The 16020-nt window shown below is 47.8% G+C and overlaps 1 protein-coding gene across 4 annotated transcripts in view; it reads left to right on the top strand.

Annotated features, from left to right (window-relative positions):
• CASZ1 (castor zinc finger 1) overlaps window positions 1–16020 on the top strand; it is a 308728-nt gene that overhangs the window by 145209 nt on the left and 147499 nt on the right. For 2 of the 4 annotated variants that reach the window (XM_028740681.2, XM_028740682.2), the window contains one exon: window positions 6625–6689. Coding sequence is in view for 2 of the 4 variants with exons in the window: in XM_077931393.1 (XP_077787519.1) it covers window positions 6715–6718 (4 nt within the window). In the remaining 2 variants the exon portion in view is untranslated. Of the gene's footprint in view, window positions 1–6624; window positions 6719–16020 lie in introns of all 4 variants that reach the window. The other 2 variants (XM_077931393.1, XM_077931394.1) reach the window with 1 other exon arrangement.

Raw genomic sequence — 16020 nt, 5'->3', positions numbered from 1 at the left:
CCCCCCCTTCGGAAAGTTTCCTGCCGAATTGTTATGTGTGATCCGATCTGAAAGTTACTCTCTAAGCTTCTTGTCACATTTTGACTTAATGAAGTGCAACTGAAGAGGGAATTGGGGTTCATCACGCCAGTCTCTCTCTACTCCCTTGTTGTCAGAAAACAGGGGCGGTTGGGGACCGTAATGCAACGCTGAAAGTCGTTATCATTCCGGTCAGTCTGTTTAACACAAAATTAAACAAAGAACTAATTAGTGCCTCATGAATTAATAAATGCGCAGTTGCTGGGGAGGAAGAAGAGCGGGGGGGTGGGTGGGAGAAGGTTGTTGGAGAAAAGATATTGGAAAAAGTCAAATTAGGAGGTGGCAGGATTGGAAGAGGGGTGGGAGGAAGGCCGAAAGTCCACTTAGGCAAAAATAAAAGTTTTGTACTCATCGTTGAGGCTGTTCTGAGCAATGCAGCTGAGACCAGGGAAGCGACTTGGCTCCGACAAGGGTCTAGTGAGCTGGAGCTGGGTTCCAGAGAAGGAATAAATATGTATGCAGAAAGGACTCTGCTTCCAGTCCATGGTGGCTTCTGGAGTCAAGAGTGAGGACTTCGCAACAACGGTTTTGCAATGCACCTTGCCTTCTGAGGTGGTTTCAGGGCGTGGTTCTGGTTCAGAGCACAGAAACCCAGCACCCTCAATATTCTAGAGCTTGCTTAAAAGAAGACCCAAGTTTCTAGTCCCTAAGACTGCAGAGAGCAATTTGAAAGTGTTTTCTTAGGGCAGATACAGCCCTGTGGTTGTAATACCTTCCTTTTCCTATCAAGGCTATTTTCTTCCTCTCTTAAGACTCTTCCATCAGCTTCATAAAATCACGGAGTTTGCAGCAATAACAGAACCCAGGCTAAAAGCTAGTTCTGTTACTTCTTTCTTTTTTCAAAACAGAGTTTGAGCATTGATGTGGAAGACATCTCCCTCCGTCCCCCGACATGGCGAGGAGTTGGCCTTGCTTACGCACTGGGTGCTTTGTGCATATGCTCAGAGGCACTCCTTCCTAGTAGTGCTGCTTTGAGCATTCCACATCTGAGGCCTAAACTTGGAAGCGCAAGTACCAGGGAGATAATAACCGTAATAGCAAAAGCAGTAATGTATTGTCACAATATAATTGGGGAAATGCAACATTACAGTTTTCATTATTACTGTTATTAGCTTCTCAGTATATTTTTGAGGGTTGGATTTCTCGCGCCTCCAGTTTTCTTATTGTGGTTCCATCCCCTTTTGGGGGGGCGAAGAGGGGGATGAGTGTTTGAGGCTTAGCGTTGGAAGGAGTTCCTGGAGCTTGAGTGTTGAATTCTACCTGTAAAATGTGTGGAACAGCAGGCCTACCTACCTCACAGGGTTGTTGCCTGAAGGGAACACAGTGAAGTATTCAACAAAGTATTATTATTATTATTATTATTATTATTATTATTATTATTATTATTTATTGTCACCTATTAAATTTGTATGCCGCCCTTCCATCCAAAGATCACAGCACAATTCACAGCAAAAAAATGCAAGTTACAAACACAAAATACGTAATAAAAACGGGCACAGAAACAAAACGTTAACTCCACCACCCGATTCCAGTGAGTGAGTAGTCAGGGGAGGAAAGACCTGAAGCAGCAGAGAAGTGTGTGGGGCAGAACAACAGGCTGTATTAAAGGCAGGCGACCCCTAACCTGACTTTTAAGTTTTAACTGCCCCAGAAGTTATATACACAACTTTCCTGCACGCTCTCTCACTCTCTCTTAGGTAGCTTAAACTGTGTCTTCTCTGGGGGCCCCATCCCATCGCTTTTGTGCCCACCATACGGTAAAACACCCCCAGACTTTAACATTTCTCCCTTTCCAAAGGAGCACGGGATGCATTTCCTTAAGAGAACTTGAGTCTGCCACAATAGCAGTTTTTAATCCCCGATTAACATTGCCCCAGAAAGGGACAGACACATGCGTTTCTCTCTCTCTCCCACCCACCCAGCCATCCCTCCTCTGGGTTTTTTTTTCCTGTTTTGGGGTGGGGGTGGGAGTTGCAGCCTCCCCCTTTCTGAAGCATTAATTGAGGGTGCCCGGTGGTGCGACGGCAGAGGAGGTTTGGCTGGGAGCCCTTGTTGCGTGGAACGGTTTTCTGTTTGTTTGTTTTTTGTTCGCCCTGCCGCCCACCCTGGCTTCTGAGCTGTGCCCTGCCCTGCAGATACGGAGCGGATCCTGGCTTCCGAGGCTGTCTCATTGTCAGGCAGAGCTGGGGGAGGAGGAGGAGAGTCCATCCTTAAGAGGACATGTCAAGTACAATTAGCGTTATCTGTCTAAATATGTGCTGGGAACACAGAATACAAGCGTAGGCCTGGGTGGCTTTAATGGAGACATATGCAAGGTCAGACCGCCTCATGCAATCCCCCAATCTGATTTGGGGGGATTACACATTCTAAGTAAATTGGCGTTATTCCTCTTGCATCATTGATAAGCCGCGGCCAAAATAATGGAGGGGTGGGAGGGGGGAGAAGGGGGCTGCTGGGCCATTTAAAACAAAAAACACCCACCCAGTCTAGCATGGGGTGGGCGGTTGCGGGGAGGAAGACGGCTGCTTGCAGGCAGGGATAGAGGGGGAAGAGGCGAGAGTCAAAGACGGAGCAGAGGGGAGAGGAAGGGAGGAAAGAGATGTAAAGGCAGCTTCACCAGCACCAGAATTTGCTTTCCAAAGGGTTGGGGCTTTCCCCTCAAAGACGTGAAGTTGTGAAGCAGGTGGTGATGGTACCTCTGCTCACGTGCAGAGTACTATCCCCTTACCTCTAACTTGCTTTGCCACCTGCTCTCTGATGCTTTAGCTGAGCTTAGAGGGCAACACTATTGGGGCCGGGAAATGCTTTTCCTGGAGGGAAAGGCTAACTGACCACGATGGCTGCGCTCCCTGTCTCAGAGGTGGTAATCCTTTTGAATGCCAGTTGCCAGAAACGGCAGGAAGGTTCCCCACAGGTGTCTGGGTGGCCACTGTGAGGACATGATGCTGGACTGGTTGGGACCCCTGTCCCATCCCCTTCCCCAAACAATAAAAAATTTCACACCCGCTTTTGTCATGAGCAAGGCCAAAACTGAGCGCCCCAAATTTGATCTTCTCAATTTTGCACCCCCTCAGCTTGGTGCCCAGGGTGGTGTGTGTGATCATCTTATTCCTCAACCCAGGCAGCAATGATCAGAACAGCCATGGCTCAGCAGTTAGAGCCAATAGCCTGACTCAGTACAAGGCGCCTTGCCGCTTTCCATCAAAATGTCTTGGGTCAGCCCTGCTTTTCTGGCACAGAGGTGTGTTGTTGTTGTTGTTTAGTCGTTTAGTCGTGTCCGACTCTTTGTGACCCCATGGACCAGAGCACGCCAGGCACTCCTGTCTTCCACTGCCTCCCGCAGTTTGCTCAAACTCATGTTATTAGCTTTGAGAACACTGTCCAACCATCTTGTCCTCTGTCGTCACCTTCTTCTTGTGCCCTCAATCTTTCCCAACATCAGGGTCTTTTCCAGGGAGTGTCCACTAAAAACTACCCCACCTTCCAAAATAGTAGAGTGACCACCACCCTCAGCCTCTCCTCCCTGTACCTCCCCACCCTTCCTGCCCCAAATTATTTTCTCACCTAGGTGAGAGGGAGGAGATTGAGCCTTTCTTCATCCAAGCTCAGCTGGTAGAGCATGAGGCTCTTAATCTCAGGGAGATAGGTTCAAGCCCCATGTTGAGCAAACCGCTCTGCATTGCAGGGGGCTGGACTAGATGATCCCTGGGGTCCCTTCCGACTCTACAATTCTGTGATTCTAACCTGCTGTGCAGAAAATAGAGATTTGCCCTGCAAAAGGAGTGTGACAGGCCCACGCCAAGCCAACCCACACACTGTTCTCTGCCAGGGCAGAGTCATCCCAAGCCATGTCAAATGAGCTGGTTGGAGGATACAATATGGAACAGGGAGGGGGGAAAGCACATAGCTCCCCGCTGTCGATGGGAGTAGGAAACCTGCTACCAGCTGCTTTCTTTACCAGCTGGTTCTATCATCTCTGTCTCTCCCCCGCCCCCCGCCAAGTATAGGGAGACCCCCATCCGGAAGTCTCACAATATTGCCTTTTTTTTTTCTTTCTTCGGCTCTGTCACACTTTTGGAACATATGGCTTTAAATAATTCAATTTACTTTGCGTGGTGCTTTTGTTTGGTTTCCCCCCTCCCCTGCAACTGTTGTTGTTTTTCTACATATTTCTTCGCCCTCCCCTCTCCCTCCAGTTTTTACTTGAGTATGCTCAAGTTTATCCCATGCGCAGAAGGGGGAATGACACTCAATCTCTACGTTGCTCAGAACAAAGAAGATAGGAAGCTGCCTCATACGGAATCAGACCGTTGGTCCATCTTGCTCAGTAATTATTATCAGTAGTAGTATTTTATTTACATGCCACCCATCTGACTGGGTTGCCCCAGTCACTCAGTCTTGCCTACACTGACTGGCAGAAGCTCTCCAGGGCTTCAGGCAGGGAGGCTGCCCCAGACCTACCTGGAGATGCCATTGGGGATTGAACCTGAGAGCATCTGCATGCAAAGCAGATTCTCTAACCGCTGAGCTACAGCTCTTCCCCATGTTGTGAAGGTCCTACAGCAATGAAGGTTTGCAAGAGCACTCCTGATGGATGCAGAGCAGAGTGGAAAAGGGAGGAGGTGGTCAGAAGTGAGGGCTTTCCTTCTTCCCACCCCACCTGTCATTTCAAACTGTTGGCAACTTACCCCCACATTAAGTTCAGGAGTCAGTGTTCCTGTTGCACACTGCTTGTGCTCCCACGTCAGTGGTGAGTACGCCACAGTTCTTCCTCTTTGTGCAGCAACCCTAGTGGCTATCCCATTATTCCCTTGCACCAACTGAGGGATCTGTGTGGAACATGGTGCCTTTTAAAAGCAAAGGGTTGTGTGCTACTGAGTTCCGCTCAGAGCAGAGCCGTTGAAATTTACGGACCTAAGTTAGCCATGCTTAGTAACTTCCACGAGGCAACTCCAAGCAGGACTTGCATTGGATACAACCAAAGGGTGAAATTCAAAGTTGTGCGGGTTTTGTTTTCTTTTTTCTACCTCTGTGCCGCTTAATATATTTAAAAATATCTCTGAGCAGTGTACAAAAAAGAACCGACAGCAGGTTAAGTAAAATAATGCAAAAATGCACGGTTACATATAAAAATGTTACATTAATACAAAATTACTAATATAGAGAGATCAATATCAAGTCATTTTCCTTCTGACACACCCTCCGGGTTCTCGCGCAGGGTCCAAACAAATGCTTAGCTCACTGCAAAAGTCTAACAATGAGAAGAGTTCCTGGAAACTGTGGATTTCACCCAAGTCTCTCACTTGCTTTTTTATGAGTAGGTCCAAAGTGGCTGGTACTTCCTCAGGCTTTCCACAGCTCTGTTTTCCCAGTTCAGCAGCACTCTCTACACCCTGTTCCAGATGCAAGTCTAGAGAATGAGAAAGGGTTCCACCTCCACTCATAGCTCTTTCTTCACCCAGTTTGAGTAGTGGACTCGTAATCTGGTGAACCGGGTTTGCGTCTCCACTCCACATGCAGCTGCTGGGTGACCTTGGGCTAGTCTCTCAGTCCCACTCACCTCACAGAGTGTATGTTGTAGGAAAGGAAGGTAAAGGAGAATGTTAGCCGCTTTGAGACTCCTTCGGGTAGTGATAAAGCGGGATACCAAATCCAAACTCCTCCTCCTCCTCCTCCTCCTCCTCTTCTTCCTTTGTCCTCTCCTCCTCCTCCAGCTGCTATTCCATTCATTCCCCCCTCTCCTGCCCCCATTCGCTGTTGTGGGAGCCAATTGCGAGGGCTGCAGAGTGGGGAACACCCTGCCATGCAAGTGCTAGTCCTTGTACCTGGCCTCCGCTGATGGGGTTGGTTAGGTGAATCCCTCCCAAAGTTTCTAGTCCCTATGAACTTTGATGGGTGCATCCTGTTTCTGATTGAAGGATGCCTTTGGGGTTGAGGCCACCGGCAGGCAACAGAGATGCAAGGGTAGAGTGTCTTTGCCCTTCTGCCTTCTCTGCTTGTTTGCCCCAAACGCAGCTTTCAAATAAGAACCAGGATAAAGACTGTGTGCTGCTCCAGCAAGAACATCTGAAGTGGGCACTCTGCCCAGCTCCTTCTGCCCAGGAGAACCGCTGTATTCATACCTTATTTATAATAAATATGCATATTATCTCACCTTTCTCTGCAAAGCAAATTCAAGACAACATACAACGGGGGGGGGGGGGACGGGACGGGGGACTTTTAAAAGCACAATGATACCACCATAAAATACAATGAAAGAGCAGATCATTAAAATGAGGGAGGGTCAACAGAACAATAAAATGGCAGAACCTAAAAAATTTTAACTTTTTAAAAAGCTACTCAAATTCTGTGCGTGCCAGATGAATTGACTGTGAACTACCTGTGGATCTCCCGGCAATAATATTAACACTAAATTGCCACTGGTAAAGTCAAAGGCCAGAGTGGGGAGGGGGACGCCTACTGCAATGGTAAACCCACTCATTTTCCTTTGCCTCGGTGTATATAACGCTAGCAGTAGTAACCTCTATCTCATTTTTCCCTCCTCAGGATGAAGTGACTTCACAGCTTTAAAATAAACCCAATAGCGGAATCTGATTCCTGGTCATCGAAAGGTAGGAGAGACCGCCAAGACCACAAATGGGTATGTCCGCCTACGCGGGTTCTTTTTTTCCTACCTTTCTGTGTCTCTGTGGCAATTTGTTGCTCCCGTTCATGTGGCTGGTCTTGTCTGTGTGTTTTATGCCTAGTTTGTTAGCAAAAGAGTCACAGCTAGCGACGCAGGGAAGTGTCAGGCGCTGGCGCACCCCCTGCAAGGTGTGTTTCCTCCACCTTCTCCAGCATAAATGGATGGTGGACCAATGGTCTGAATGGTAGACAGGTCAAAGGTCTAAATCAGAACAAGGCAGCTTCTTCTGTTTACAGGTGGCCCAATGTGGCAGAACAACCATCTGTTTCTCAGCGGAAGCATAATATGCTTCTGTTCATGCTCCGCATCCATGCCAAAGTGTGCTTTCTCACGGGAAGGGAAATGTGAAAAACGCCATCCGCACAATCACCATCCAGGTCAAGAAAAGCACTGTGCAGGGGGGGGGGGGTGTCATACAACTCTTGTCACTGAAACATTAGTTTCCTAACAAATTGTCAGGGAACGGCAGTGTGGAAACCTGGGTGCTTTGGAATTGTCACCTGTCCAAATAATCGCTGTCCCCCTTTTGTCACTCTTCCCTTCCTCCGCCCTCCCCCAAGTTCCATTTTCTAAAAGTGGCCAATGCCAAATTTCACACTTGGTTCTCATAAAGTGAGCTAGTAACTGTGAGACTGGACAGTGGCACTTTCGGTTCTGCTGGTGGTGGGAAGCAGCTTGCATCATCATATACTCCTGCACGGGAAGGGGGGGGGGGAGAAATGATGCACATTCACACAAAAACAGTTTGGGGAAAAGCGAAGGAATGTGAATATGGCATCGCTTTCCATTCCACACTGTAGTCACTGCATGCAGCACTGTTTCTTTTCCGCTGCAGTTTTTCTTCCACCAAAAAGAACATTTGTCTTGTAGTCCGTTGTGGGAAGATTATGTAATTTAAGTAATTTATGTAATTAGTTATGTAACTGGCCTAAGTTTCATCGTCTTTACATTGTTCCACCCCATTCGTATCAGTGCAAAGGAAAGACTTTGAAAATTTGGGAGCTGAGGGGACGTAATCAGTTATGGTTTTGGGGGACGGAACGCAGCAACAATAAATGAATACCAATCGTATTTGATGAATTGATTTTCATTCCCAGGACGAATAAGCGAACTCTGCAATTCCCATTCCCCTTTTCAGCAGAATGCTCTGACGTCCCTATTTGCAAGAACTGCCAACTTTGTAATCACTCTGCAAACTTTATTTGCAACGCATCCTGAAATTGAACACACAAGGCAACTGAGGCCTACTGAGGTTTTCCCAGATGGCATTACCTTCTTGGTCTGCCCTCTACTCTAGCCAGGTGCCAGCAGAGCGAGTGCCTCCCCCCACCACTCTCCAAACTGAGCATCTCAGGAGAGCTGGGCCCCGCAGTGTCAGAGGTGACCGGTGGAAGGCCAATGTTATGTAAATATTTCTGCTGCAACATGGCGAGGAATGAGAGCCAGCCTTACACATCCATCCATCATCGACGGGATGGGCCTCTCTGGAGCCAGCGGGGTTTGTATGGAAGTGGCTGGCAGGGGAAGGGGGGAAGACACAGACAGAGGCAGCAAGTGCCCCCGCTCATAAACTGTTTGTTTTCCTTTTTGTCCCTTTTGGTTTCGGGGCACCCCACTGGGCACCCGACTCTTTGCTTTGTCTGCACAACCTCTCCACCCACCCGCTTGGCCCTTCGCTCCACACGCACCCCCTACTTCTCCCCTACTTCTCCCTCTCAAATAAGATCTCTCCAGGTTTTTTTGCATTTCGGCTTCTCTCTTTCCAACTTCAAAGGTGCCCCTTCATTGTCTTGGAATCGGCAGGCAGTGGCCCTGAAACGCGATCACAGCCAGGCACGGTGTAGGTCACCCCCTGAGCACCCTGCCTCGAGCCTTCAAAGGGATGGGCAGATGCTTCCCTTTGCATGCTTCACAACCCTGGTTACAGCTCTTTCCTCCTCCCTCCCTCCGTCTCTGGCCTCCATGCCCCCCTTGCTGCATCGCTCTGTCACCACAGCTCAGTTCTCAGAGCATCTGCTTTGCGTGCAGAAGGTCCCCTTCGGCTAGGAGAGACCCCAGTCTGAAATCCTGGAGAGCTGCTGCCAGTCAGTTTAGACAGTGCTGAGCTCAATGGACCAAGGGGTCCAACTCAGGACAAGGCAACTTCCTATATTTGTGGAGCAGACTGTACAACTTCATTCTGCAGGTGGGACATACCATTTGGGGGAGGGGTGTAGCTCAGTGGTAGAGAGCCTCCTTTGCATGCAGAAAGTCTCAGGTTCCATCCAGGGGCTGGGAGTCCACATGGCTAGCTGCACCAAAGGTCTGGCTCAGGATACAGCAGCTTCCTCTGCTCTCTCTTGCCCTGCCTGGAGACGCTGGCCTCCTGGTCCTGCCAGTAGCACAGTTTGGCGCTAAACTGGATGTGAGGGAGGTGGCACTCCACAATGAACAGGTGGGAGGTTGTGTTCTGCCCCCTGTTTTTCTAGCCCCCACCTCTTGCTGGTTTTTCTCTCTCTCCCTCCCTCCAGTCTCCAGTGAACCAAGATCTCCACACTTGGCATCTCAGGTGATTTGAGATGTCTCCACTAGGACTGAGGAGCAGGAGTGGATCTACTATGAAACGAATGAAGTTTAAGCCTCAGGGCCCCTAATCCCAGAGGGGCCCCAGAAGTGACTTTAGTCCCCATTGCTTTTTTTTTTTTAGGTCAGTAGACCCAATTTGAGTTGCACTGCTCGAAAACTATAAGGCGTAGGAAATCTTTATTCACACCAGTGACTTTGACATATGAGATAATCCAGTATAGCAATTTTAATCAAAATCTTGAGTTGTAGTAGTTATTTTTCTTAAAAAATAAATAAAATTGTGGTGATCTGTCATGGAACAACCCCATTGGAGAAGATAACAAGGGTTACCCATACCTTGTTGTGGGTTGCGTGGGGGACCCTATAGCACTTCAAGCTCCAGGGCCCTCAAAATGTAGGTCTGCCCCTGCCAAGGAGCCCTGGAGAGCTTGCCTACAACTGAGTAGGGAGCGTAAGGAAGGGTGTAGCGGGGAGTTTTGGAGCCATAATTTGTCTTGAGGGGTCAGTGTTGCAGACTCCCTGGCCTCAGCCCATGAGCAGCCCAGAGCAGCGGCAGTGGGTGGGTGGCGAGTAAAAGATGGCTTGGACTTTGCGTTGGGTGTCAAGTGCAAACTCCTCAGCCCTGCTCAGAGTTGGGAAAGCCATTTCAGATCTCCAGGGGCCATTTGAGCCCCTCCCTAAGGATGGGGTCAGGATTCCTCAGCCTCCCTCCCCCGTGGCAGAAAAAGCTCATCAGGAAATTAGCCTTCTCCCCTTCCCAGCCAACCACCCCTCTATGTTTTCATTGGCTTCTTCACAATAAATTCAGAGCAACTTCCTTGTTGCAGTCACTAGACAGTTTCTTAAGGTACCTCACCTTAAGTGTGTGCTTGTGTGCAGGGGGATATCTCTTTGCCCCCCAGTCATAATTGGTTACATTTTTGTTTTCTCATAGCCTTCACGAGGCTCCTGGCCAACTGTTGGCTTGTACCTGTGGCCTCATTAGGGAGGGCAAGACACCTCTGCTCCCCAACAACGCCTGCACCATTTTCTGAACTCATTCCTGGGTTTTATCTTCAAGAGTCATTTGTTCCTCTCCCTCCGCCCCGACTTCTGTGGAGCCCAAGAAATGCCTCATGCATGCAAGAGTGCTTGTGCTGCTTTTGAAGAAATGCAGGAGTGCCTGCGTAGCTTTTGAAGAACGAATACAAATAATGAATGAATGAGCACCACAATCATCCCACCGCCCTTTTCGTTGGCCTTCTATTTTATTATTCACTCGTCCTCTGAAGGCTCTGCTCCCCCTTTTCTGCCACGTACCTCTCCTGGGTCTTATTTGACAGCAGCATACAGAGAATGTTTTGCCAAAATGGCACCTTATTGCACTGACACTGAACCAACAATAGCGCAACTCTTAACACCAAGAGCGAAATGCAAAGGTGTTGTGTAGTGAATCATAGAATAGTCCAACCCCCTGCAACGCCGGAATCTTTTCCCCAATGTGGTGCTCGAACCCACAGCCCTAAGATTAAGAGTCTCGTGCTCTGCCAACGAAGCTATGCCAGATATTCCCCCTGCCCTCAACTGGAGAGCCCTTTGAGTCTCCCTCTCTCCCTCTCTTTCTTTTTCATCTACTCGGAAGCCTTCCTTTACTTCCCTGTCACCCTAATTGATTGCATTAACCTTTCAGCGTATTGGATTTCTCCGGCATCATGCAGAGAGATCTGTGCAATATGCTTATAATCTGGGCCGTAATGGACAGGGAGCAGTCGAAAAACCCCCTTTGCCAACAGGTTCCCTGACAGATTGGCTTTCCGAAAACGAGTGGCCGGTGGGGGGGGGTGGGGCAGGGGGTTGGTTTGAGGCACGATGGAAAGGGCACGACATGAGTATCATTTGCACCTCTGGGTGTGAGGGATTTTTTTTGGGGGGGGGGGTTGGTGTATAAATGCAAAGCAGCCCTGGAAGTGCTGAGTATTATGATGGCTAAGTCCAGCCAGGTCTTCATGAGCAAAATTTTCAGCGGGCATATTTATAAACGTAGGAAATTATGAATGGTGTTGAAGCATGTCTGGGACAGGGGGGCTTTTCTCAGCCTCACATAACACTAAAACTCAAGATGGAATCAGTTGGTGGTCTAGACGCAGGGCTGGCAAAAGGAAGGGCTGCTTGCAGCAGAGATGTGACGGTGGACAGTGTCTTCTAGTGGTTAGTGAGTCAGAGTAGGATCAGGGGACCCAGGTTCACATCTCTCCTTGGCCATGAAGCTTGCTGGGTGACCCCAATCCAGTCTACTATCTTGCAGCCTTAGCTGCCTCATAGGGCTGCCATAAAGATACAATTGGTTTGGGGAGAACTTTTCATTCCAGTTTGAGGTCTTACAGAGGAAAGGCAAGATAATAAATGCAATAAATGGCCACCTGCTTAGCTTGCATACACACCGTGCATTTGAAGTGCATTGAAAGCAACCTGCTTACTGCAGATATTCCTGAGAACTGTTATTTGCCCCTTAAAGGTAAAGGGACCCCTGACCATTAGGTCCAGTCGTGGCCGTCTCTGGGGTTGCAGCGCTCATCTCGCTTTACTGGCCAAGGGAGCAGGCATACAGCTTCTGGGTCATGTGGCCAGCAGGACTAAGCCACTTCTGGTGAACCAGAGCAGTGCACGGAAACGCTGTTTACCTTCCCGCTGGAGTGGTACCTATTTATCTACTTGCACTTTGACGTGCTTTCAAACTGCTAGGTTGGCAGGAGCTGGGACCGAGCAACGGGAGCTCACCCCATCGCGGGGATTTGAACCGCCGACCTTCTGATCGGCAAGTCCTAGGCTCTAACCCACAGCACCACCCGCTTCCCTATATATTTGCCCCTTACAGAGCAACAATTCCCAGCATCCTTAAACTACAGTTCCCAGGATTCTTTGTGGGAAGGCATGTGCTGTAAATATGGTGTGCATGCAGCTTCAGCTGCTGTTTTATTTAAATAGTCATAGAAACCAATCAGCCCATTCATGACAGCTCACATATAATTGCTGAGCAAAGCCTCCATGTTCAGCAGCACTCTACCTCTGACAGCCGGATACCGGGAATGAACAACAGGAAAAGGCCTTGCTCTTCCTGTTATTACTCAGGAGGGTCACTGTATGGCAGGATTCTGGATGCTCTTCTTTGCCTCAAGCATCTAATTGTTCTTTTGAAAGGGTCTGTTAAAACCAAAGCAACCAATTGCGGGAACTTGCCCAGAGCTGGCTTCTATTGCTTTTTTTAAAAAATGCAGGTGGAGCCTAGAGCGTAAACCGAAACTGGAGCAAAAGCAGGCAGCCAAGCTGATCATTCCGTCATGTTTTTGGTCTGGGGGGCTGGGAAGCGTGGAGGGACTTGGGCAGCTCATACGTGGTTTGTTTCCCTGTTAAATCCGGGTCCCCTTTAGTACTGTGGAGACTCTAAAGTGTGCTTGCACTTGTGTCTGCAAGGGCTGCCTAAGCTCATCTTTAGAGGCTGCCCTAACAGCTCACGACGGTGGTGAGGATGAGAATGTTTCCTGGCACCAATAGATAGATATTTTATTGACAATGTTTTAAAACGTATAAAAGAGCAACTGGAAGCCCATATGATGGTAAATTTGCCAAGATCTCCCGTAAATGCGAGGGTAGCTTTTCTCTTTATATATAAAACGTCTCTTCCCCAACCTGGGATGGGATGTTCGACTGAGCAGGGGACATTCTGGGAAGAGGAGTCTGTGGACGGAATCACTTGAAGCATTACCCTGGGCAAAACTCTGTGATGGGCAAAATTTTGAGGAGCACAGAGTTGAGGCTTGTGGCGTCATTCATTCATTCATTGCATTTATATCCCACCTTTTTCTCCATGGTAGTGTACATGATTCTTCCCCCGCTTTCATTTGTTCCACACAACAATCCTGAAAAATAGGTTAGGCTGAGAGGTTGTGACTGGCCCAGTGAGAGCTCCATGGCAGAGTGGGGATTTGAACCATGGTCTCCCAAATCATAGTCCAGCACTCTAACCATTGCACAACACTACCTCAGAGATTACATATTTCATTTTGGAGAGGGCTTCTCTCCAGCGGAGAAGCAAAACCTTCACTTGCACGATACATTTTTGGCGTGTGCGTTGGTACCAAAGCTTGACACCATCTTGCCTACCGGAAGTGGATGACGAGCGTTCAAAAGAAACGGTGTGTGTTGGTGTGTGTTAGAGAGGATGAGAGTTCACTGAGATGAAGCAAAGGAGGGAAGAATGGAAAAGAGGGATTCAAAGAAGACGGCAGAACCTCTGAATGGAAGAGTAAACAGGCGCTGGGCGGCATTAAGTTAATTGATTGCTCTGCAACAGGCGGAACACTGTGTTATTCTGTCGCCGTGGCAACAACCCCCCAAAATTGTCAGCCTGTTCGGATGAAGTGAAGCGAGACATTGTCTAATTTGTGGTGATCTGGGTGTTTGTTTTTCCTTCTGAGGGGGCGGGGATCCATTGATCTGTTGTTTGCTCAAAACTCTCGCTCTAGTTCTTTTCTCTTTTCTTTTTTTAGAATAATCATCATAATAACATTTTCTTTATTAAAAAAAAATCAGAGGTGGTTGGAAGCAGGGAGGTGGAAATGTTGATTGTTTCCTCAAGTTACCTTGGTTTCGTCACATGGGCCGCAGAGGTGAAAAACAAAAAAAGTCATCTCCTTGCTTAACCTCACCAGGGAGGGAATTAGGAGCGTTGCTGAAACTGGGAGTTGATTCATATCTTCCTCATGGAAGCCATGTAAAATTTCAGCTTAGCAATCCAAAACATCTTGTTTTCTTTGCCAGGGCAGGAGTTGGATGGGTGGGAATTAAAAGAAAGCAATATCCAACATGTTCTTTAAAAGAAAAAAGAAAACCTTTCCCGAACAATTTTAATTTAACAATTCAGTATTTATTTGCCAGCTGAGTTCCAAGTGCTGTATAAAATATTGATCCAGAGCAACTTCTGCTTCCAGGTTATATAGTCTATGCCAGCTTATAAGACCCTTTCTATTGTCCCCACCAACTGAAAGTGTTGGAAACTCAGATCTATAAGCTAATGGCCAAATTGCACCTTAAGCCTAGGTTACAGTCGCCACAACGGACTGTCTAGGTGCTTTTTTTGCAGTGAGATGGTGATGGTGATTCATTTCACTTACACGCCACTTTATATTGTAAAGAAAAAAAAATCTCAGAGTGGTTTACAACACATTAAAACATCAAGTAAAAGAATCCAGACTAAAACAAATGCAAGCGTCAAGGAAAATATTTCAGATCCTTCTCTAAGTGACATTTTGCTTTCCCCATATTTACTTACCAGCTTAATTTATAGAGCTGCCCCATTGCAGAAGTACTCTAAGAAACCAGTGTGGAGTAGTGGTTAAGGAGTGTCAAACTAGGACTTGGGAGATCAGGGTTCAAATCCCCACTCAGCCAAGAAGCTCACTGGGTGAACTTTAGCCAGTCACAGCCTCTTAAACTACCTCACAGTGTTGTTGTAAGGATTAACTGAGGGGGTGTGTGAACCATGTACTCCTTGGAGGGCTATGAATAGGGGGGAAAGCTCTTCTGCTGACGTGCTTAAGAAGGCTGGAGGTACCAACCAAATGGAGATATCAGTCGCTGACCTGGCATCCAGAGACGTGGTCGCATTTGGACCCACACCAGTCGCAAAATGCGCCTAGAGCTTGGGGGATTTTGAGCGCTGGTTGGGGACAAGAAGAAGCTGAGCAGCCTAACTCTTTAGAAGGAGAAGTCAGTGGTTATTCATTTTCATTTATTCCAATAACATATATTCACCTGCCAAAAGGCACTCTAGGCAGACGTAACACGGCTTACTGACACATCATGAATAAAAGAGTACGGTGTGGCAGGAAAGCAAAATCACAGGAAAGCAAAATCTCGGGTTCTTCACCACCATCATCCTTGCTCTCACTTCACAGTGACTCGGAGGCCCGGTTAGCATTTAACACAAAGCTGTGGTTAGCCAAACCATGATTTGTCTATCACTCAGCTGATTCAACAAAACCATGCCTTGATTCTCCAAAGTTTGGTTTCATTTTCCAGCTGCTTCTGCCTTTGGAGCTTGGCTAGTGGCTATGGTGGGTTGGCGAAGCAAGCCATGCTTAAGGAAGGCTGCTCATATAAATCAAGCCAAGGTTCATAAAGCAACAACAAAAAGTTGGCTTCAGATCATGGTTTGTTGGCAGTAAACAAACCATAGTTCAGGCACAAGGCAAGGGTCACCCACAATGCTATGCCGTGGTTTAATTCACCACAGTTTATTAAACCCTGGATCAGTGTGTGAAGAGAGGGTCTTTAAATATTCCCATTTTACAGGATGGTAGAACGGAGACTGAGAGAAGGTTCCCACCACAAAGACCACACAGTGGACATTTAGCAGAAAGACCTGAGGCTTATATCCAGATCTCCCATTTCATGGGCCTACAGTGAATCAAGTAGACAACAGCCAAATCTCCCCTTGCTCTCCCCATGAACCTGACCCTGCCCTTAGAGCACATGGTTGACTGTGGAGTATTGGTCTCCAAAGTGGAGCTATCATTTATTTTTTTGTCTGGATCATAATACACTGGTGCCTATAAGCCGGAGAGGAATATGGCATGGGGAGGAACCCATTTATCCCCTGGATTCCTTGTTCTTCCTCTTCTCCTTTCTTCTGAATGTATTTCCTCTTCCATGCT

This window comes from Podarcis muralis, chromosome 7, assembly GCF_964188315.1.
Source record: "Podarcis muralis chromosome 7, rPodMur119.hap1.1, whole genome shotgun sequence".
In the NCBI taxonomy this organism is placed as follows: domain Eukaryota; kingdom Metazoa; phylum Chordata; class Lepidosauria; order Squamata; family Lacertidae; genus Podarcis; species Podarcis muralis.
This window is presented reverse-complemented; position numbering and strand designations above follow the sequence as displayed.